Genomic DNA, 25473 nt, shown 5'->3' on the forward strand with positions numbered 1-25473 from the left:
TTCACTTCATTCAATTTTCACAATAAAAAAAGGTATTTACAATAAAAGAGAGAATCAGCTCTGCAACCTACTTGAAATTGCCACACGAGAAAAAATCCTTATTCATCGATTATTTATCACAAATCGTATGAAGGGCTCGCTGTGCACCTGGCTCGAAACAAAATTGTTTAAACTTATCGCACTCCTCTCAAAGGTACCCGTGCAACAATAAAATGTGCATCGAATCTATAAAATGTGCCGAACGGAAGACATTCATTATGTAACAAATCTATTGTAGTTAATATTAAGTTTCAAAAACATTTAGTTATAACATTATACGTACAACATGTAGATAAGGAAATTGAGCACGGTAATAGTATCTCAAATACTGGTCAGCACACGAACGCGCTTCCCACAGCGCGTGCGCACGTAACGCATACCTCTCACATCGCATCGCCGGTCCCACATCATATCAGCTAAGCGTAAATGCTGTGACTGCGATGTGAGGTCCGATACAATAATAACGCGGAAACAAGCTCGGGAAAATGGTACATAAATTGTATCAATGATCTCTAATACCAATGATTTACGATTGTTAATGATTAATACACAGGTAGGTATTATTTGATGACGTTTGGTCAACGCCTCACAAACCGCACAGCAATCACGACTCAATGAATTTAATTATAAAAGTACCGTTGTGATTCAGTATGCGCTACGGAAGTCCGTGACCCCACGTGTTAAGAAGTTTAAAGAAATGCATCGCTAATGTTAGGGTGGCATTCCTGAGAACTAAACCCGTTTACCACGTGGGCCACGAGCCGGTTGATAAAACTCTACTATCTGAGTACTCTACTAGTTTAACGGAACAGCATCGACGAGTGCAATTGACGAACAAGTGATACTTATTAACTCTGGCTACATTAACAATATAAACCCGAGGGTTCAAATTATACGCGCAACTTGCGCCGATAACACTATTTACAGTTGGCAACAGGGCTAGGACACACCATCCGCTATTCACCCATAAAATATTCAAGGTCAATTAATTGTCAATAATGTAATTAACAAACAGAACAGTATTATAGGAGAATTCTGAGATAGATTCTTTGATACAATGTAAACTTGTCAAGGATCAATTGTCTACTCAGCAGGTTTTGTCGGTAGAGCAGCGATGGCGGGTGTCGCGTCCAGAGCTCACATTTATAACAGCAATCATTTTTCCTCGTGTGCTGTTAGCATTTACACTACCGCTAACAACACTACTGATATGACATCTTATTATGCACAATTTAACAATTCGTTTTAGACCTAATGATTACATAGTCGAAGCCATCGATCATATAATTTGTGCACAGCATAAAGAAACGAGAATTACAGTATAAAAAGAAAATTCAGCTTCTCTTAAAAACTGAGAAACAAATTGCGTTATAAAATACACATTATTCTTATAATTTAATGATCATTATAATACATTGTTCTTGATGTTGTTTTTTTTTTTCAAATCTTATTGTAGCACACTAACCATTTTGTCGGATATGTCATTTAAATTCTGATTTTTCTCCAAGTAATAACAATTTGGCCTACGATTTGAAGTTATTAATACAATACAAAACTTCATTGCGATTTGACGTGATTTGATTATCGTTGAAATCATGTATAAATGTTAAAAATAACACGAAAACATTGATTCTTTCCGTACCTTTAGATAATGGCAGGGTAGACTTGTGTTGGCAACAACACTATTATAATTCATAGGGCTCCATTGAATTACTAACTACAATAAAATCAGATCATGTACAATTGGGAGATGACACCTAAGTCTCGACACAAATCGCATATTCATGCTTGATGCAGAACCTAATAGCAAAATGCAACTGAAAAGTTGGATAACAAAGTTATTTGTATTTACTTTGTTCATTATTAACGGCAATACTTTGTGACTCCGTTACAATTTCAGGCAGAGTAACACTAAAAATAAAATCACCAAATCACATGTACTTTCTTATGTACTTAGATATACAAACTTGCATTTAATAGACTTAAAAGAGAAAATACCTACGAAAACTAAAGGATCCTTAAAATAACGCATTCACGCATGAGTATTCAGCAGTAAAGCACAAAATATTGTTCGAAGCTGCAACATGACTACAGTAAACTATTCTAGTAAAGTAATAATATAACTTATATATAAAGCCAGTGGCACTAAAGATGAGTGAACTATAATAATAAATCGGCGATCAGAAAAATATGACACAAATCAGCTTAACGAATAGAGTCCTAAAGACAGCATACGTCGAACTCAAAATCAGATCAGCGTAACAAAAACGTGTATGAAAATATCACATGAAAATTTACGAATGAAGCACCCACTACAATTAATGCATAGTTTGTGCGCAAAAAGACTAGATTTCTATTCGACCAAAATAATTGTCATGGTTACTGCTGCTATGTAAATGTAACATAAGTGTGTTGTGTATATCAAAAAACCAGAAAGCGCCTTACTAGAACATCGTACGTAAGTAATTAAAGCTATTTCCATAGACAACACCGTACTGACACGTGGATTTTAATTTTCCAACTGATAAAAATACGTAAATTTTTTGATATGTTATTATCATTAATTATACATACATTCAAAGAACTCAAACTATACACGATGAGCAGTTGTCGGAATAGGTAGACTATATTTACCTAAACTTCGAGGAACAGAGACGGGTATTGGAGACTTCCTTACGACAACACTTATTTGTTTCGGACTTTTTCGGGATTCGGGACATCACTTAAGTACATTAAAAATTAACGTTATTTGGGATAGGTAGGTAAACTATATTTATCTCAACTTCGCAATCACCAAATTTTTGGATTATACATGAACAAACCGACAAATAAATTGTTTTGCTCAATGCATGTAATTTGAATTATTAAGACGTGTTTTCCAAACGTATTATTGATCCTAAGACTGTCGGTTGCATTAAATTTTTGAAAATATCTTAGTTTAACTTTTTGAAAAGTGCATTGCCGCAAGCGAATGCGAGTCCCGAAAAAGACATAAGGAAGTCTCCAATTTCCGTTTCTGGTCTTCGAAGTTTAGGTAAATATAGTCTAACTATTTCGACCATTGACGATGAGTAACGAATTTAGTAGATCCCTACATAAAATAGGGTCAAATAATAAGTGTAATTAGTCGTGTTGTGTTCATTGCTGTTGAAGCTGATGCATACACTCCCTAAAAATTTTATTAGTACAAACGACGGCCAACAGCGTGTCAACAAAACTTTCAGATCTACTTTAACATTGTTTATGTAAAACTACTATATGGGGCGAATAGATATAGATATGTCAATAACACCAACACCGCCGTTGCTTTTCACTACAGAAAAACGTTTCTATGTTCTATAGAATGAAGAAACTTAATTTGTTCGAATAATCTATGTTATTCATAGATTTTTGTAAGTTTTTCAAATTGAAAGACCAATAAATCTATTGAGAAGTGGTTAATGATAAGCAATGTTCCGAATACGTATGAATCGATGGGTTTTTGTGCTTTGGTATAAACGTTGAGCGAATTCGTAGGTGTTAGATACAATACTTTACAATCCTAATGCCAACATTATTAGATCTAAAGTTTACGACGTCTAAAAGGGTTGGACCCGTACGCGTGTTTGTTCGTAAAATAAAAGCTATTTAGTTAAAAGTTTGACACAGCTCTGTAAAATTAGACACCGTTACGAAACAATAGTATCAAACATAATTACAAAGAGAAATCTCAATGATATGTAAGAACTCAATGGAGTTCCCTTCTTCTCTTATACATCTACTTCTAAAGCGTTACTACTAAAATTCAGTAAAATATTAGACACGCTAGCGTTTTACAATAATAATTTCGCGAAAGTAAATTCAACCAAATTTGGAAAGCAAACGTACACAGTACAGAAATTGAGAAACTCTTGCTAAACTGTTATTGTGAATTTTGGCCTTCCACAACGTGGGCTTCGATGCGATCATCGGCCGTATCCGTGCAAGCTTGAAGCTTAACCTACGTGTGAACATGAAATAGAGTAACGCTCGTTTGCGGTACCTCCATAGGTGGTAGACGAACAAATCCTAGAGCTATGAAGTCATATAAAATTAATCTTTCAAAAAGTAGGTTAGAAGGTAACTTTGTAAGAAAAATATATTTGTAAAATACAACCAAACAAATGGCACCACATTAAATTCGCACCACCAAACTTTTAAATCTAAACCGATACATCGGAAATGTACTTAGAGATTCAAAACTAAAGTATCTATTTTGTCTATTTGCTTGGATAGTGCAGGTATCTATGCACCTCAACTATCGGTGGTTAGTTAGGGAAATCGAAATAGATTGAAACTAGTCTGGGATGACATTCGTGTGGAGTTACCCGTTAGTAACTTCATAAAAAAAAATTAAATAAAAACAGTACATAGAAATGAGTAAAATGTTTGGGCTTCAGTATTTACAATTTCTCTATGATATGCAAGTGCAAAGCTCACTAAATACCGTTAGGTACACGAAACACTTCTATTGTCAATAATACCAGTGTAAGAACTACACTAGACAATATCGTAGGTATCTGAGATGTAGGAGTAGGTATTAGTAAAATAGTTCTTCTTAAAATATCTAAATAGAATGATTGCGCTTACTTAGCTGCTCGCACTTGTATATGCATTACACAAATAATTTACATTACAGTTCAACTTAATTATTTCAGTTAGAAATTTTAATGACTTTGGTATTCATAAGTTCCGGACGCCCGCACTTCCCGCGGGAACGTTTTGGACTCCCGAGCCGGGGCCAATCGCGGCCGGCTCCTCACTGATATCTATGCTACCAAGCTTACTTATACAGTAGTCGGCTAGCACTATTACTGACGCCTTAAGTTACGAAGTATGTTTGTACGTTTACAAAGAGAGTTCATTGTCATGTTCATGTTAAGAAGGAGGCGAAGGTAGTTTGTTCCATATTCGAATAAAATCGTTTCTTTGTTCCACTGGCTTAGTATGGCGCAAATCTGTTGTAGCCACTTCTGTATACGGCAGTCTGTAAATAAGTAATGAAGTTTGTTAGGTGTTGCATTCCTTGTATACTTGTGGTCATGTTTATGAAAATTATGCATGCTTACCCCGTAACCAGTGACAGGTCCTATGCCGTGACCTAGATAAGGGTCAGCGTACTCTCTGCCATACCTGAAATGAAACAATTAGGTTACTGACTAAACCTGGCATAGACAATATATTAAGTATATTTCAAAAAAAACTATGGGTATACCAAAATCTCATGGCAAAATGGGTAGTTGAAAATTTATTTTGGCATCATTTTAATTTTGAAATACAGGAATAAAGCGTATTTAATAGTTTTTTAACAGTAACCATTGAATAAAAGGTACTCTAATTTATGTTATACTGTATATATAATTTACGTTATAAGTAATTTTAATTGGGAAATATTTAAGTGCATATCAGAAAACTTAATGCATATAAAATTTTATATTTATAACATAATTATGTTCATTATTAAAATAACTTTCGCATCTAAAAAAAAAATATTTCACTACAAATGAAACAACTGTCTAACATATCTAGTATCAAAAATAATTTAAAAACATGTATCAAAACTAGACCTCTGCAAATTTCTCAGTGTACAACGAAAGTGTTCATTTATTAACAAAAATATGGTTTACATAACAAAAATACTGATTACACATCAATTTAAATTATCGTATAGGAAATGAAACTATTTTTCCGGGTTTAAATCGCGTATATTTGTTTTTCAAACAAACCGATGTTTCGGGCTCTTTACAGGTCCCATGGTCACGGTTGACTGAGGTGGTACAGTCAACAGTTCAACCAGTTATGTCTAATATTGATGCAAACGACCTTATTTTTTCACTATAGTTACAATAGTTATTAATTAAATACCTTATTTTTAATTTTACAAAGAAAACATTCCAATTTACGCTACATTAAGTTTTACAAATATTTAATTAAATGAATTTTTATTAAGTTTAATTTATTATTAATTAATAATAGAAATTACAATAAACTACTGCACGTGTACGTGACCATGAGACCTGTAAAGGGCCCGAAATGTCGGTTTGTTTGAAGAAACAAATATACGCGATTTAAATCCGGAAAAATAGTTTCCATTTCCTATGTGTAACAATCGCGAAAACCTAAGAACTCAACAAATTATCGTAATTTTTCTCAAAAGTTGCTCCACAAATTATCTTCGTGTATACAATGAATCACTACAACAAATATATTTATGATATAATGAATAACACATATTGTAAAACATTATTTCAAAAATGTCATTTCATTTACTGAAAATAATTGGGACCGGAACGCGATGATCCTAAAAGCCCCCGTTGCTCTAGAATTAGGCCGATATGTCAATGAAAGTTTATTGTCGCGAGAGCAGAGTCCTTTCCAATAGTGGGCAGAGCATAAAACAAAATATCCAAAACTAGCACATTTAGCACGAGTGTTTTTGTGTGCACTTGCAAGCACTGTGTATAGCGAGCGGTTATTTGCCGAAGCGGGTAATGTGTATGAAGAAAAAAGGAACAGACTGACCTGAACGCGCAGAAAGCCTTGTAAATATTCCTACATCATAACTTGCCTTTGTTAAATTTTAAATATTAATAATGTAAACTTTCTTTGTAAATTACTAAATTGCTAGAAATTGTTACAATTGTCTACAATTTCTAGTAGTAAATCTGTTTTGAATATTTTAAATATATGTTGATTTTACTTTATTATGTCTATAGCTGTGATGCTTTATTTTAACTGAGTACTCTTGTCATGAACCGAGTTATTCAGAGTTATTTAGAGAGTAGCAAACGAGTATTCGGCGCATCTCTAGTCTCAAATAACTTACCTATTTATTTCTTCACACTGTTTTTACAAAAATCTAATTATCTCGAAAGTGACATTTTGTGGGTTGGTTATAGTTTGCATAACTATATCCAACTACATATCTCGTAAGTATCGTGCTCGACGGTAGACAGCCGATTATAATACAATATAAATTAATTTGTCAAAACCATGTCAAAATAGAGGTCTGGCAACGTTTCCCACGAACGTAAGCTACGCAGCAGAAGTTTTCAACATTGCAATTTTACTAAATAATCAATGACTCAAACAATAATTTCATCTTTGTTTTGAATACTTTGTGTTTTAGGTTCTAATCCAACCAAATTTTTTTTTTATTCTCACCTAATGGCTAAATTTGACTTTTTTTAAAATATTTTGTTTTGATTTCAACGAATTGGTGCATTATATTTACTTATTTACGTATTTTTTTGTGTATGATATTTTTTCAGTGTTAAGTGCCTGTCCATAATTTGAAAGCAAATATTTAGCTAGTACATTAGTAGGCGAAAGTTACTTTTTACTCCTAAATTTGTTATTTGTCTTCTATTTAAAAGAAATAAAGTGTCAGGCTCAAAATAAGTACCATTTAAATAACCACACCAAATTTGGTAGTAAGCAAGTATGGTTTGCCCGAGAAAAATATGTCAAAAAATAACCACTAAAGTCTCACTGTAATTCAGTTTTTGTATTACCTATGACAATAAGCAATATTCTAGGAATGACAAGCTACACTTCAAGATACGTGTTACAGGATGTACTATTTTCAAAGTTCCACGTGCTATGTTGTCGCCTAAAAACTTACACAAAAACCATATTTAAGCGATTTTGGGCACTTCATCGCCTTAAGGTTTGAAGCTGATTTTCTTGTAAGCGGTTCATAACATTGGTACTAAATTGAATCTTTACTTGCAAATACAAAAAAAATACTACGACTTTCAAGCATTACACTTTGTTGCAATGTTTGCAATTTGAATGTTTTTTGATCTTTTTGTTTTGGACAGATTGTACAATTAGACCAATGATTATGTCAAATAAAATGGTGTTTCATTCCGATAGACTGATGTACCTTTTAGTGAAATAGGTATGTTTTTTCTCATAAATTTGTGGTCACACGTTTGTTGTATGCCAGAAATATTAGATATGTATTTAGATGTTAGATATGCATTGCGATAAAATGTTATGCATTAATTTTAGTACATAATGCTAAAATTAATTTTATTTTGATGTACATATTTTGATGTGGAATCAGTACTTTTGCTGGGGAAGTGGCATAATTGAAAAAACATGCTTTTTTGGTGAGCGGTTAAATACCAATTTAATTTAATATAAAAAAAAACCTAAAAATCACTTATTACATCGGGTCATAAATGGAGAAATTGAAAACGGGGTTAGCGTATTGATAATAAAACAAAACATTCGGTGGTAATTGCACGGCAATACCAACTTGAGAGTGCACTTTGCACGTCGTATTGTTGACGGATAACCGTGTGAAGTGGAGGCAACATCGCCAACCACGGTCACTATTGTGTGTAACAAGAAGTAAGAAAAGACTTACGCAGCGGCGAGCGGCGTGAGCGCGGTGGGCGCGGGCGCGGCGTTGGCGGCGGCGGCAGCTGCGCGTGCGGCGGCGCCGTAGTTAGCCGCTGCCGCTGCCGCCGCTGCGTGCTGTGCTGTCGTTAGCGGCGACTTTAGCAGCGGACCGGCCATCGCAGCTGCGGTAGCTGCTGCCTGTAACACAAATATGACAAGTCTATGGTTACAAGTATTTCAACTTTTTATATAAATGTATTCACTCAACGTGCCTTCATTTGTAACTAAAGAACGAATTTTAAATGTTAGTCTATGCCATCTTTGTCCTATCTGTTCAATTAATAAACTCGTTACAAAAGTATCTACGTTAAAAAGTAGACCATTTTACATTAGTAGCAGACTGAAGAGTTGGAACTGTCTTACTATGCTTAGATGTTAAGCGATTTGTAGGTGAATCCTTCCTAAATCGCCCATAGTCACGTTTTGACGTTAGCTAATGGCGGTCGTATAACCAAATAACGGATTATTTAAAATGGCTGCGACACACATTAATTTGTGATGGAAACAATGAGCCCACAAAGGCACGATTGCGTGAAATAGTTATTTCCGGCGAAAAACACGGTTCCGACAGATGAGTCGATGAATCGTGATCTTACAACTGGTCGACTCCGTGGTCAGGTTAAAACAAGATAGTTCTTACCGTGTGAATTCTGTCGACGAGCGCTTACTATAGTTATTTTGGAAGCGTATAATCTATGTAGCCAGAAATAAAGCGAGAACGATGCACAAAGTAACGCACTGAGAACTATTTCATAAAACAATGAACATCTGTGTAGAAGGTGAATATTTTATTTACATACATGCAGCGTTCCTATAGTAACGTTCCTGTGACATACATATATCATGACATTTCCTGCAGCAAATTGTCCTTCAGTACAGACAGCTCTCGTGAGAGAGTGTTTTATTTTGTTGCAGAAATACTTTTTGTTAGGTGATTTTTGTGAGCATGCATAAGTATATATAAACATGGAGAAAAAATGACGCCATTCGACAAAAACTAAACAAAATATTGAACTTACTGACACTAAACTACTTAGTGATTGTTAGTACAGTTCGATAGTTACAATTAAGATTTGTGGGCTCAATGTTCTACTCGGAGCATGATATAGCATCTGATCGAATCAACTCACAGCTTCAGCAAACGCCTAAGTCTAAGTCACCCACCACAATACCAACGAACAAGGATAAACTCAACAGAAAGCAAACGGCGGGCGGGCCGGCCGACCGCGCGCGTGCGCCCGCCATCTGGTTACCACAAACACAATGTGCACCCTGCATTACGGTGGAGTACCAACCAATAGGACCATACGAGTATAAAAGGAGCAAAAACAAAATCCCAGCACTCACTCCACGATGGTATAAAACTTAAATACTAGCGCAGTGGAACATGAATCAGGAAGCGATAGAAATACAGATATAGTCGCGTATCGAACGAAAATGAGCTCTAGAACCTGGATGATTTACCTCGGCTGCCGGCTTCGCGGCCTGCAACAACACACGCACTGTCACCACCACCTTTAGACTACTCAATCGTTTACTTTAATCAGAGTCGTCTTCTAGACAATTTTATGTTACGAGTAATACATATCCATTTCATTATGTAACAATTATTAATAAGAGCACAAACATCGATTAATTTACCTGAAGTCTGTAGTTGGAGTCGGCCGTAGCAGCCGCAGCTAAGAACGGGTCGTAATAAACACTGTGAAATAAAGTAGAGTATTTATTTTGTTCTATTTCAAAACGTATCAAACATTTTCTTTTTTATCTATTATAGATAACATAGTTGATCACATAAAAGGGTATACATAAATTAATAATATTGTATAACACGGCTTTCGTTTTCAGAGTTGAAATTCTAATACGTATCTTACAATGATAGCACAAAAATACATTTTAAATGCATAACTAGGCAGATAAACACTACTTTTATCTAACCAATAACCAAAAATTTAAAAATAGAGTTTTAGAAGAACTATCTACATTAGAAGAAAGTTATATACATCATAACATTAATAGACAAGAAAAGCATTAAATAACTAAGGCGAGATATGGCAAACAATCAGGTTAACGTTAAATAACTAATAACACACCGTTCCGCACTTACTTTTCTGAGCAGCATTTGTGAATACTAGATTAGGAATGCAATTAATTAGTCGGTAACTGCGGTATAGTGTGATCTCTAAGTAATATTAATTATAGTTACAACAGTGCCATAGTGCTTTAGTGTAACTAGGACATAAAATTAGTGCATACCAAGGAATCAAAGGACAGGGTCAAAGGGCAGGAACATACTGGGGTAGAGCAGGGCGACTGATAACAGTTGGGACAAAATTGAAGGTCATAACAGCCTCGTCTATCGCTGCAATCAATCGAATAATCAATACTAAAATTGGCGTGTATTTAAATCCAAACTGAAGAAGTATCAGATATATCTATCTTGATTTTATGCGGTACTTCTGCCGACGATTCTTTTTTCACCTGGAGGCGTCCAGAAAGGGCTCGGGTCGGGGTCGGAGGACGAGTACTCACTGGGCGTAGGCGGCGAATGGCGCGGCGCGGGGCAGGAGGGTGGCGGCGTGCGGGAGGTGCGCGTGGGGCGAGTGCGGTGCGTGCGGGGGCGGGGGCGGGCGCGGGCTGCGACCGCGCACTACGCTGGCTCCGCGCAGCGCGGCCGCGGACGCGGACGCTACATGCAACACACGTGAGGCTAGTACTAGCATGCGAGGTACCTGCGTCGCTGCGCGGCGCGCGGTGCCAGCACGAGCGGCGGCGCGGGCGCGGCGGCCGGCGCGGCGCCCAGCCACGGCCACGTCACGCCGGACACCCGCAGTCCTGCGCACACACCGCGCCTCTAGACACTAACCACCATATGGCGACTCTCCGTCGTCTCTCGGTCGTAACTCCCCAGTCCGGCCAGGGCCGCCAGATACGTTTCGTAGCTACGTACTTTTCGAAACCACTCAGGAGAATGCGAAACGAAAGAACGCCGTAGGTGCGGTCTCGACCTAATAATGCTGAATTTTGATTTCAGAAACCTAAATATCCTATATGCGTCTTACTTGGAAAGATGCACGATAATCAATGCATTTAGCGGACTTTCTATTAATGTCTTACTTCTAGATTTTACAAAATATACAAATACGAATACGATGCGCATTCAGTTTGATAATTCCCATTCATTAATCACAAATTAAAAATTAATAAAAACTACTCTAAATTGCAAACTGTAAACGACCATGCCACGTCAAGTGCGACACGCGCAACGAACTGAGCTTTGACTTCTGTTCTAAAGAAATATATTCACCACAAACATGTACAATAAGAAAGTTAATATTAAGTGTTTAGCAAATCGAGCTAATTAAATACTGGTTCCCACCATATAAGTGAAAAAAGACATGCTTTATTCAAATTTATGTTAAGGTCATTTAGTATGTACCTAATTAAAATATATATTAAATATAGCTTTGTATCGTACAGCAAATGTCGCAATTCTCACCTTCGGGCCATTGGACACACACTGAAACAAAATAAAATTAAACATTTAGTAGGAACCAATTGAGCATTGTGTGTAATCTAAACTGGCTAGCACAAAGAAGACAAACCTAAAAACATTCTCTACTAATAGACAGAAATATTTTACAGTAGTGCAAGACTGCAGTGGCATTCATTCCAGCGAACGTTAAAATAATTATAATAACATGTGTATGCCATAAATTGAACAACAGAGTGTAAGTTAATCTAACAAGCCGTCTAATATTGGTGTTCTCCGTTCGGACACAGATTAACAATTGATCAGGCAATGGATGCCGGAGACAGCCTCTTCCAACACTGTGCAAGTACACGTGACTTTAGTTTGGAAGTTGAACAAGAACAAAAGAAAGTAGCCATACTACGAGCAAGTGGATGGTATCGACAAATGTTAATGTTGTTCGATTAATTAGCTGTTTGTCAGCATTGATAAGAGTGGCCGGGGAGATGAGACATGTAGTTGTACTGCACAACACTATTGCCAGGCGCAGACTGTCTCCGGCGCTGACAGTGGGCTCATTCTCTAAATAGCATTCACCTACTTGCATTCCGACAACGGATCTAGCCAACACGCATTATTTAGGTACATCAACATGGACAACACCGATTTTTAAAATATCAGCTCTCTCACCCAAAGTGGGAACTGATCCATTTCTAGCCAGAATAACTGGACGGATTAAAAAGAGAAAATTGCAAGATGCATTATATTCGAAATCATGTGTAAACAATTGTGTTTAACAAACATGGGGGAGTGTTTATTGGTATTTTATGATATTTGATTTTGTGAAATATATTGCAAAACAAGGACGTTGAATTACTTAATTCATTGGAAATTTATAAAGTATACTGGCGAACTCACCGTTGGGTACCGCTGGAGGTTTCTTCGTCTGTACTCTCGCAGTCGCATTATTAACCTGTTTTAGAATTTATGTGATAAGTCAGAATACATTCTATATACAAAAAGATGCGACTTTACTGGCTGACTTTTTGAAAAGCTACAGTTAATGTAAATGTACAAAGTCTACTAGATTATAAAAGTAATTAAATTTGATTAACTGTGTTTTGCTAGTTAAAATGCACAGTGAATGCACGAAAACAGTCCCATAGAAAACACATAGAAAAGATAACTGTATAATATGGGATTCGAACCCATCAAATTAGCTCGAGGAAAAGTGATAAAATTACGTTGTTCATTAGTAAAAAAAAATTAAAGTCAGCCAAATAGTGTTACGTGTGTCGATCAGCGGAGAAGTTTACTTACAGTATCTAAGCAACCGTCACTCGTGAAAGAAATTTGCAGTCGAAAAGTGTGCATTCGAGACACATAACACGTTTTTGTTAGAGCAAGGATTCTAGGATATGTATAGAGATACAATAATTGGGGATTTGTAATTTTCTGTAATCATTTTAAAAGGAATCTTCCGAATGCCATTCAGTCGTCTGTAGTTTGTTGTTAGTACTGAACTGTAGTTAAGATAAAAAGAAAGATTGAACTAAAAGTTGTATTTATAGTCTTACCTCTGTCGCATGACGGTACGGTTCGTTCTACATTTCTCTGTGAGACACTCTCATTCGATCGGCATTTTAAATGACCGTCTAGAGAGTAAAGGGATAAAATAAATAAGGTTTGTTTGTGGATTAGACGACGGCATACTTAGTGCTAAGAGGGCGAGGGCCGGGCCGGCGCGGCGCGGCGCCGGTCGCTAGCATGACAGTAACTACAGAGCAGACGAGCGCAGGTTGCGGTGGGCGGTGGGCATAGGAGCGGGATGTTATAAGTTACAGAGTGCTACGGATGGTAATCATTGAGTCATGCACACCTCTATCTTTCTGCCCTCAACCACGGTGCCGTGAAGACGCTCTCGTGCTCGCTCCGCATCACCACTATTTGCGAATGTTACAAAACCGAATCCCTGCATGCAAGACAGACAAAACATGCATTAAAAACAGCGTCGCTCAAAAAACAACGTGCAACAAAAATTAACATTTATGCATTGCATATTCTTTTAGATATTCTAGTGATATATTGAAAGGATTTTATTTGTTCAGTTACGTTGGTACTTTGAGCGTAGTCTAGCTGAATGGGTACACAAAGCGTTTGGATTACAATAAATTAAATGTCACTCGACCTAGTAGTCTGTACTAACGGAAGAATAATCAGTATCGCTGTGTAAGACAATAATATCGAGTCGTAAGGATTTTCTTCGAAGCTAATTAATTGATACATACTACTTCAATCAAAATGAGAGGTAAACTTGTGTGGGATGTCAGCTGCAATTTGATCTATACAGAAAAATCACCGGCCATGCACACAACTAAATCAACTAGGACGTGTACTACATATCACGGACGAAACGCAGACTCCTTCAATATATTTAAGCAATATTCCACTTAATACAACGTTATTAACATTTCAAAATTCAGCGGGTGTAAAGTACACCATTACCAGTTGCTAACAAATTTAAGGTTCTCTAGCCGATACGTATAGTAAATTGAATTATTGTGTGTGCATTTAATATACAGTGCTTTAGTCTAAACATCTTCAATTAATGAAAAGCAATTTTATATCATTCGGAAGTTATCGTAGGTTTACTCAGCCAAACCAAAGTGAGTTTCAAGAAAAGTCAATATTTTAATATAAAGAAAAAAATTGCGTTTGTAACATAGAGCAAATGTTTCGTCACACTCACATGTGACTTTATAATGGTATATTTGTTGTGCTAAGTCAAATTAAACTACTGTCAATACATGGTGATAACCCATAGATACAAAAAGCAGCTAGCACAGCACACAATACAGTGGAAGAAACGAGTTGTGAAAGTGGCAAACAAGTTGCTGATTGTACGAAACGCTTACACTTATAAAAGCAATGACAGCTCTATTATTACCATTCTGAGTGCAGTAATTTTGACATAAAGAGAATTTTCTGGGCAGAGAGAAAGAGTTGGCATCGGGGAGGAGGCGAGGGCATCAACCCGTCTAACTCTCGCGAGGGTTCGAGGGCTGAGAGGCGTTGCACCCGACGCCGAAGGCCGAGAGGCGTTGCGCCCGACGCCGACGGACTCTGGGCTCGTGCCCCGCACACGCAGAAGACACAAGTGACATTTGACATAAGCCAAACTAAGAGATGCACCCTAGTTACTTCTAGATAATTATAACGGATGTTATAAAACTTATTAACACAGTATTTAGGATCAGCGAATACATGCCCAAAACTAATGAAAAAATTATTTTCCCTTGTTAAGAAGCATATGATTTAACAAACTGATATTAATAACATATGGACAGAAAATAAGTCATTAAAGAATCTAATAGTCTAAAATTAAATATTTCAGAATGATTCCTCATCCAATCTACACACACATAACAATGTATAGAAACAATGCCTATTTAATGCCAAACAAGATAGTACATATTAGAATTTAATTTAAAATACTACACGTTTAGTTAAAAATGAACACATTACACATTCATGGAGAAAAGCGGTGCAGTTTGGACGATTATAACAACCATATTAGTGATGAATAATAGAGCTGTCCTGAAATATGACTTAGGAAATCAGCTGTTAAAGTGACGATGCATCATTCTCTAATACTGCATATCCCATGTGAGGCATTGAAGAAAAAATAACTTGGAGCTATTATTTCAAAAGAGTAAAATATTTTTGACATGAGCGAGCATGGACTACTTTAGGGGCGGTCACCAAACTGACACAAGGAAAGCAGTAAACACGAAAAAGCGGTCAATCCAATCATTACATTGTAAGACACTTCGATAATATCTTTCGTTCATCTTTAGGGGACATTTACAATGAGTTGTTTTTTGAGTATCACGTACATATATAAACGTATTAAATCTCGGTATTGGTTGGACCAATGACTTACTTTTGTAAATAGCGAGTACGCAACAATCTAGCTCAAATGCCAACGCCACATCTACCACAAAACTAAACATCAAAGAAAAAATTCAGGAAAAAAGTATGTCAAAGGTACAACAAACGAAGAATACGTAATATAAACAAGTTTGTATAATTAAAATCAGAGAAGTCTTAGTCGTAGTTATGGTAATATACAATGCAATTAGAGATACTGCTCCAAACATTAAAATTAAGAACATTAATAATTATGCAATAGAAAGAAGTCTTAAACTCAATTACTAGTAATTTTATTTATAGATTTAAGCCCATTGCCTTAAATTTGGTGAAGCCTGGGTAATTCAAGTTGCACAAATGAAACGAGATAGATTTTAAATGTGATATAATATTATTGTAACTTTAAAATGAAATAGTTTGGGCAGCAATTAATAATAAACGTAGCACCACACCCTAGCTATTGAATATTATTTCAGTTTGTAAAAGTATCAAAGTATAATAAATAAGATTGTCTTTGTTAAATAAAGATATAGGAAAATTTAAAACAATAGCTACAGTGTGTTTACAAAATGTAGGAATATATTATGTGCATAAAGTGTAAAAACAGATACAAGAAAGTTCACGTGAAATTTCACAGGTAAATGTAATAAAGTGTAAGCTTTAAGTGTATTCCCGTATTTTGTAATATACAAATGAAGCGATAAACAATTGAGGGTTTGCTAAATTACGCTTTCGCTTTATCTAGCGCTTCATTTTTAATAATATTCTTAGTTCTTATAAATCAATAAAGTGGCCACTGTGAAATCTTTGCTAGATAAGATTTCAAAGAGCCACTTTGTTTAAACTGTCAAGTTAGAGCAATGCTTACCTTCGAGCCTCGTTCATTGAAGATAATTTCTACATCAAGTATTGTGCCATATTGCTGAAAGGTAAAATTGTGGTAATTAAAATATATTTTCTTTCTGCGTCTAGTACAAACAACATTGAAATTCGTGCCGTGCTAATATTATGACGAAAGGGAGTAAAATTTGTAAAATTACGTACCCCAAACATATTTCTGAGATCTGGATCTCTAAATCTGAATGGTATGTTGGAAACATGCAACCGTTTCGGTTGAGAGGCTTGTGAGACAGGCACAAGGGTTTTGTCTGGCGTGGCAGTGGCAGCATTGGCGCCTGCGGCGACAGCGGCACTGACCGCGGCGGCGGCCGCATGAGCCGCCGCTGCCTGCTGTGCCACCACTGCTGCCGCTTGCTGCTGTGCCGCTACCGCTACCGCTACGCTAACTGGAGTGTTCTCTTCATTCGATTCTCCTTCACTTTGCTGAAAATATTGTAGTAACATTATACATCAATACCACACTGTTTTAAGTTAAGACGGCAATAATTTTACTTCTGACGTATGAAATTAAGATTCCATATTAAGTTACTCACTGAGTTGTTATTATTTTGATTTTCTATGGAGTTCGCTGCATGTGATTGTTGCGGTGGTTGAGGTGAAAAGTTGGCAGGCGGGAGAGGCGCAGGAGCAGGGGGGCCTTCACTCTTGACCAGTGGGGATTGTGTTGGCGCGGTGGGTCCACTGGCCTCTGCTTTTACGCCGGCAAGGGCATCGCCGTTGGCTGCGAACTGATGTGCAGCTGCGGCCGCAGCCGCCGCCGCCGCAGGGAACGGGGCCGCCATGCCCGTCCCCACCATGTGCTGAAATCAACAAAAACACGTGTTGATACATGATTACAAAAATAACTCCTATCGTAGTAGTCTCAACAGTTACTTTTGATATTGAGGACGTAATTATAGTGTTTCCATCGTCAGGACATAATAGATCAACCTAGAAATCAAAGTAATTTCGTCTCAGGGACGCAGTCTACTAATTCTGTCGTAATAAATACCCCTGTTTATAGTTGACGTTTCTGGGCTGCGAATCGAAATATTGACAGTGAGTTCGTGCCAAAACACGAGTCACACCATCACCTAACAGTCATCACATCACTACGTATTTATACCCATGGCCAGTTCCATGCACAGATCAGGCATGCTATTGATTATGAAACTACGTATTGGTAATTAATATGTACCAGGCGACATGCAAAGCTTATGTAGCAGTTCTTCATACAATGTAAGCAACTCAAGTTATATAAACATGCTTCGAGGTTGGTAAAGTTATAAGATGAAATTATATTAGGTGCAAAATATAGAACGTCCAAATAATGCAATATAAAAATAATTGGCTACCTTATTTAACACCATTCCAAGTACGTCGTATAATTATAACAAAGGTTACTAATAAAACCACGAGACACATTTACGGCCTTTCATCTGAATTACTGCGCTCAATAGCGATGACAGTGGCGAGACCATTTAGTTTTGTTCAATGGGTGCATTTGGGAAAGAGTCTACCTCAGAAGTCTCTCCGGTTCTAGCAAAGCTATTTGAAAATTCGTCCATCTTTGTAACTTGTGATCTTCAGCACACTTATAGTGGCGAGCATTCGACAACACTTTCCATTATACAGTGTATTTTCGATGCGAAGGACGTCGCATTTTTCTGTCGGGACCTTTCAAAGTTTTCGACACCACGAACCACTCTATACTGGCAATAAAATTCGCTACGGTAGTTACTGACTCCATGACCGATACAGCAGCGCTGCGTAATGCGCGAAGGCGGAAAGTAAGGTGAGACGGACTTTAAATCAAATTGTAAGAATCTTTGATGTCTAACCTCGTTGACATGATGAAATTATTTAACATAAAGTAATAATGCTTATTCATAAAATTAATACGGACTGTTAATAATTATTAACATATCTCATATTGTTTGTAAAGATTCGCCTAGATCGAGAGATACGGTTAAAATGTGTACCTACTTTTTGAATCAATAAATAAATTGTAATTGTAAATTTAGCATTGTTATTGGCGAGGTCAGCCGCAAACGAAATTAAATTACGATTTTACAGGATTTTGGTTCATTCCTGCTGAAAAAGTGAAGTGCCCTCGGGGTTTGATCCCATCCAGACAACTAAAATTAAAATCCGTCTTCATAGTTGAAAAGCGTCCTTTACAAAACGGTGTACATTCGAAGAATTTTATTGACCGCGGAAATTAGTTCATCATCATCTTTTGAGGTACATATTTTAATATCAGCGCAATAAAATCGTACACTTATTATAACGAAAAACTTAAAACTAACATTGAGGTTAAAGTAATAGAACGAGAGTATAAAATAATTTTGCGTGTTTATTACGGGAGGGACGAACTAACGTAGCTAGCGCGGTGCGGGGCTCCGGAAACGAGAAAATTAGGAAGTGGTTATTGGTACAATTGCGACGGCTGATGCCGCCCAATGAGGCGAGGCCAATGTACAAGTACGTCGCGTCGTATTGCCATTTTGGATTAGTCGTACAATGTATATCAGACTATATACAAATAAGTTTATAAGGCCTGGGTAGTTTCTAAGACTACATGTAACATTATTGTGTAACAGTGTTAGGTGCTGATAAAATTACAGGCACATGGGTCTTGTCAACTTATGTCTCAGGGTGACAAGCTCAGTGACAGTGCCCTTCAGATCTTTGCGATTTAAAGCTCTAAGTGGCACTACAACTGTTATGGACAGGCGTAGGTAGAGCTTACCATCAGACGCACGACTTGTTCGTCCCGTCACTTGATATTATATAAAAAAAGTATAATTTAATTAAACACAGGCACCGTTTATAAATTATCACCAGTTAGGTGAGCTAATACCTAGTGTCCTATTTTCTTGTTTTCCATTTATTCATTGACCAGTATTCATAGTGAGGTATTACTTTTATATAAATAAATATAAACGTATCTGTTATTAAGGGAAAAGGTTTAGCTATAAAGCTTTTCATTATAATGTTATTTTGTACTATTGGCTATTATTGGGTGTTGGCTATTGGCTATTAATGGATAGCGGTCCATTTTTTTTTTTAATTATTTGAGAAACAAACAGTTTACAATTTGTATACAAGATTATAGTACAAAAACAGTGTTCACTTAAACCGGCAAAGTTTCCACTATTAAATATAATTTAGAAAAGAACGAAAAACTGCTTGGTATATTTTTAAACAAAAAGAAAATAATAAAAAAGAAACAAAAATAATAAATGAAAAAAAAAAAAGAAATCCACAAATTATTTATGCTTCTTTGGCACACATAGTACAGGGAACCCCCTAGTTTTAAGATTATGTTAATTGATGATTGTCTGTTATTTTGTATTTATTAAGTGTCGATCGATCAGAAGTTAACTGGCTGCGGTTAAGTTTTATAACTAATGACAGAGTGGAGCAAGGGTAAACAAGAAAGCTCGTCGTACTTTGTTTACAAGAGTGTAGCGTCATTTGAAAGCGATAGCGGGATTAACGTGGGCACTTCACGGTCCTGGTCGACAGCCACAAGATTACGTTGCGGCTAGTCCTGTTTGAATTTCAGTACACGCTGACACTGGGCTGCTGAATTTAGATTAACCCCTTCAAGGATAGTACTTAAATAGTATCGCACATAAAATTTCACTACTTTTCTTTGTGCTGTAGTGCTTTTATTAGTTCAATATAATACGAGTAATTACGCTTTATCACAGACGGCTGATCTCGTCAACGTTCTTATATAAAAGAGTAGCAGAAGAGATATTCTGCCGCCAAACAGTAATGTTAGCATTACTGTGTTCTGGTTTTGAAGGGTAAGGGTGCTGGTGAAATTACAGGCACATGGGACTTGTCAACTTATGTCTCAGGATGACGGGCGCAGTGGCAATGCCCCTCAGATCTTTGCAATTTAAAGCCCTACCATAAGTTGCACGACTTCTTCGGCGTGTCACTTAATATTATAAAAAAAAGAAAGTACGACATTGACATTAGTGGGAAGATTGCCGTTGCGTACTGAATTAATATAACTTTTTTATAAGAAAAAACCGACCTCAAAAGTTCGTGGAACTACATATCTTTGCCAAGTTTTATTGAAATCGGCTACCGAAAAGAGCGCGAAGCGAAACCGGCTTCGTAACCCCTAGTTTAGTAGTCCACCCTTAGAGGTGGAATATTTCCTTCAAATTTAAATGGGAACAATACTGAGGTAGGTACCTCTTTGCAACAAAAAACAGAATCATCAAAATCGGAACACAATTGCTCTCGGCATCGCATCTCATGTTATCGCGTAACATCGCACAAAAAATTTAGAGAAATTGAGAACTTCCTCCTTTTTTAAGTCGGTTAAAAAACATATGCGTTTTATAGAAAAAACTATTTGATTAACTTACTTAACTAACTTAACTTACTATTATAAAATTCAATGGCACCGACTGTTAGTTTTTTGAGCTCCATATAGCGAAACTGGGATCCAGTATTATCATAATCTGATGTTTTATTTTACGGTAAACGCTGTTACTGAGCATGAACGGGTTAATCTTTTGAACTATTATCTCGAGTAATGTCAAAGTCCTCTAAGCCTGCGGCCAATCTTTCTCTATATATGTATATGGACATAAGCATAGGGTGACAACGTAACCCTTATCAACGGAGGATACAGGGTAAATAAGACAATGTATACTGCTACGTTACAACGCGACAGGGTTAACCTATACGAAGAACATAGTTGCTCTATAATGTACGCTCAACAACGCCACACAAGAGTGAAAAAGCCTTATGAAGACTACTTAATTTATAAGATATTACAAGAAATAATAATCATCAAACCCCCTTTTGTTCGATTTCTGCCAACAATAAATATCTTTCTGAGCATTGCCAGAAAAAGACGATGAAACCACCAGGTTGAGACACAAAGCTTTGAAAATACACATACAATGCTAGGTAATGTTTCCCGAAAATAAAAGTGAATACAATTTCTTGTGAATAGTACAATTTTACTCTTATTGTGTTTCATTTACAATAGATGGGTCGATGAAAAACCGTCATCAGACCTCTTTTCAAGTTGGGCGCCGACAGCGGGTTCTATAGTTATGTACTACCTAATATCTATTCGATACATTCAATACCAGTGGGCAAAATGGAGGGTTTCGAACGACAAAGACGTTATTAATCATAAGAGAAGGTAAATTGGTCCGTCGCTTGCAGCTTCCTATGATTCAGAAAGCTTTCGTTACTTTCTCAGTCTGTTAAATTTTTAACACCTGCTGTGTTGATGTTGGAAAGAATTCATTTAATATTTTACCTGTATGTAATAAACAGGGTTCTTGTTTCATAAACCGAAACCTCTTAACACATCATAATATAATTAAATTCAACACATTTTATACATATGACTTTTGGAAATTTACCTTAATCACAAAACGTTAATGTTGGTTTCTCTCACACATAATTGCTAAAAATTGTTGTCCGAAGTATGAAGTTTTAAAGCAAAAGATGTTTGTTTCTATGATAGAAATAACGTGTCAAGATTTTCGTTTTAATTAACTATAAACCTATATTATCAAGCAACTTTAAGAAATATTGCTGCTGTTAGTAACATAAATTAATAAGGCTCCATTTATTTGCCTTTTCAACAAATTTCCAGACCAGAGAAAGAGAAAAGAAAAAGCTATCACGTCTTTATCTACCTAGCAATAAACCTTTGCTATAAAAGTGGTTCATTGGATAAAATGTAATAAGTTCCGAAATATGAACGGCGCGTAAAGAACGTAATATCCTATGAGATGTGATAACAGCGGCTACAACATTATTTATTACGTTCACACCGGTCAATAAACTAAACAAAATTGGTATTATCTTTCAATAAACGAGGGGCAATATTGAAAAGGTGTGGGGGGTATATACATTTAGAAGAAGTTGGAGGGCGCTACAACATACGCAGAACGGTGAAGAATTTCTCGCTTGCTTCGCGAGACAACTGAAGGCCCACTTTCGAGCTCTAATTGTACACGGTGACACTGATCCGAGCCGCGCGACGGTTTAGTACAATGTGTCCGCTGCACCCTCCCTGATCTCGAGCTATTTATGGCAACACAGCGCCACAATAGCACTGACTCATTCTCCAACAGCGCAAAAGACTGGTACGTGTTGTTAATACAAACGTAAATTAGGACTTAAATATTCTGCTCACCAATGCAGGCACAAAAGCTCAATTGTAACCAGATATAAGAATCAGACAATTTGAAATTTGTAATGATGACAATTGAATTGTCTTGGGAAATACAGAGAGCTTTTATTGAACAGTCTATTCTGAGCTAACGTAACGTTTGACACGTTTTGAACAAGTTGCCAATATATTGACCTTTTGCTGTTACGAAATATGCTTTCTTTATTACTTGCTATTATCTCCCTATTTACTCGGTACTTAAACTGCGGTTACTTCGAGAAGTTTACAATGACCATTACACACGCGGTGCACCGCTGCCGTCCAGTCATATCCGGCGATCGCGTAAACAAACTGACTTTTTATAGAGCGTGCCTGCAATTCGTCTCAGCCAACACCACCCTGTTCACTCTCGTTTATTTCCAAAAGCTCATGTTAGTAAACACTAAATTTGTAGAATATACACCAGATGGAAGTTATAAATAGTCGTAAATAGTGTTGGTACAGCGTAGATACATACACACATAGGCAGATATTGTAACGTTTGTATATTGGCCCTGAAGTAAATGCATAAAACTGGTGTTCCAGCTGGTATAATCCAATTGATAGTCTCGGCTAAATGGGATGGTTACGTGTACAACAGTGTAGATAGAAGACTCTTGTGTAAGTACCTACTAGTAAAACAATAGTATGCTTGAAATTTGTTAACGTCTTCGTCACTAATTGAGAATATTACTGTCAGGTTTGAAATGTCCAACAGCATTCTCGGCGCAATGAATAAACCAAGACATTGATATAGTATATAAATCTAAAAGAGTCTTTCAAATTAATTATTTTGTAATTAAAACGTATTACGTGCGATTTCATAACGTAAATACTTGGAGAAATAATACGTTTTATGAGTTAAAACAAACGGCATAAAAACTAGCGGCATTTGTCCGGTCCACAAATAGGTAATTATATCAAGATCAATTAAATGTAATTGAACGCGACAATGGCGCCGTACGACTACAGAGGGAGATGGACGAGATGGGCGCGGGGACGAAGAGATGCGTCACTCGGTCGTTTGTAATGGACATCTGGCTGCACAATGCTAATTCTAAACTCCTGATGGGTTTAGTTGTATATTATTGGCTTTGAGGGCATTAATATTAACATTATTATCATAATTATAATTACATTTCAAGATTGTATAATAATTTTAACGCTAGCTAGTGCCAGTCCTTAATAAGTCAACAATTGAATCTCCGCGGAAGTTACCTTTTAACTGTATCAAAGTATGTATAATATTTCGAGTAATATATTTCATTCATTATATTATTTTATTAGACGCGCTTTGCTAAAACGCTGCTGGGTAATTTGAAAAGGTTGAGAGAACAAAAACACTTCGCCTGACCTAAACTGAGCAAAAATTTATTTATTCGTTTATAGCAAGTTCTGGGTAGCGCAATTTCATAATATCGTTGGTCACACTGTTTGGTGCATAACTTTTAAGTTGGGTGTATAAACGTATGTGGTATAAACTATGTCCGAGTTGGCGAGTTTCTGACATCCTCCCGTCACCATCCCACCGTAAGTTCCAGTTCAATTCAAGTAAATTCAGTTGAAGTTGAGTTCAACAAACTTCTATATTTAGCTTTTGCACATTATAGGCAAGCTCTAAGCCTTGCGTGCGCTTCATTTTATATTTTATGTGAATTTACATTATACCTCTCATAGTATCTGCTTTCATACGTTGCCATAATCATTTTTATAGAATCAACGTATGATTAAGATACTCAACTGTTTACTTGTTATTTATATAAAATCTAGTTGACGCGAAGTAGATAAGAATAGCTCGAGACAGCCCCTTCAAAATTTTCACCCGAACAAACTGGCCCCGGCGCCTTACATGACTTATAAACACTGAGTAACTCCTCCAAGTTTAATGACATATAATGTCGTCTCACATCAACGAGTCATGTTTTGCACGCAGTAATAACATATGTACATTATTATTTTTAGTAACTTGCTTTACGATGTCATGGGCACTATGTGATCTATGAAATATTGTGTTTAAGATAAGCCAGTCAATTAAATCTAACAATCTTTATGTATCCAGTGGATTACATTAATATGCTAGCATAGTTATTAAAATATACATACAGTTCAGAATACTATTTTTTCAAATGTAGTTTTCCTACGTGCTATACGAAAGCGGATTCGCATAAATTAATGACGTGGGGTTTCAGTGCGCTGCGTAGGTGCAACCTCTCGATGCTCACCCCTAGACTCGCCACCCTCATCCCAGCCCCCGAACAGATGCTGGGACTTGTAAACACAAACACAAAGTCCGATAAGGTACGATAATAAAACTTACGCCATAGCTTACTAGAGCTACAAAAGATGGTACACATACTCGTATATCGAGTTCTTAAGTTTTTGTGATTGCTATACATTGGAAAATGGTACACTTATTTTATATGATTTGAACCGAGATTGCTATCGGTACTACATAATAGGGGTTAAAATATGAAATTGCCGATTTGTACTGAAAATCTAAATTGTTTATTTTTTA

The 25473-nt window shown here is 36.6% G+C and overlaps 1 protein-coding gene across 8 annotated transcripts in view; it reads right to left on the minus strand.

The window, feature by feature from the left end:
- Positions 1-806: 806 nt before the first annotated feature.
- Positions 807-25473, minus strand: part of LOC113237531 (RNA binding protein fox-1 homolog 3) — a 43939-nt gene continuing 19272 nt past the window's right edge. For 2 of the 8 annotated variants that reach the window (XM_026474065.1, XM_026474062.1), the window contains 12 exons: positions 17305-17571; positions 16916-17194; positions 16740-16793; positions 13821-13913; positions 12860-12914; positions 11969-11989; positions 11002-11158; positions 10111-10171; positions 9934-9954; positions 8435-8607; positions 5127-5190; positions 3377-5044 (listed from right to left, as the gene is read on the minus strand). In XM_026474065.1, the coding sequence (XP_026329850.1) occupies positions 5000-5044; positions 5127-5190; positions 8435-8607; positions 9934-9954; positions 10111-10171; positions 11002-11158; positions 11969-11989; positions 12860-12914; positions 13821-13913; positions 16740-16793; positions 16916-17194; positions 17305-17571 (1290 nt within the window). In that variant the 3' untranslated portion in view covers positions 3377-4999. Of the gene's footprint in view, positions 2038-3376; positions 5045-5126; positions 5191-8434; positions 8608-9933; positions 9955-10110; positions 10172-11001; positions 11159-11201; positions 11305-11968; positions 11990-12859; positions 12915-13820; positions 13914-16739; positions 16794-16915; positions 17195-17304; positions 17572-18105; positions 18169-25473 lie in introns of those variants that run through there. The other 6 variants (XR_003311042.1, XM_026474064.1, XM_026474066.1 and 3 more) reach the window with 6 other exon arrangements.

The sequence above is a fragment of the Hyposmocoma kahamanoa genome, unplaced genomic scaffold (assembly GCF_003589595.1).
Source record: "Hyposmocoma kahamanoa isolate Upper Pololo Valley unplaced genomic scaffold, ASM358959v1 93, whole genome shotgun sequence".
Classification (NCBI taxonomy): domain Eukaryota; kingdom Metazoa; phylum Arthropoda; class Insecta; order Lepidoptera; family Cosmopterigidae; genus Hyposmocoma; species Hyposmocoma kahamanoa.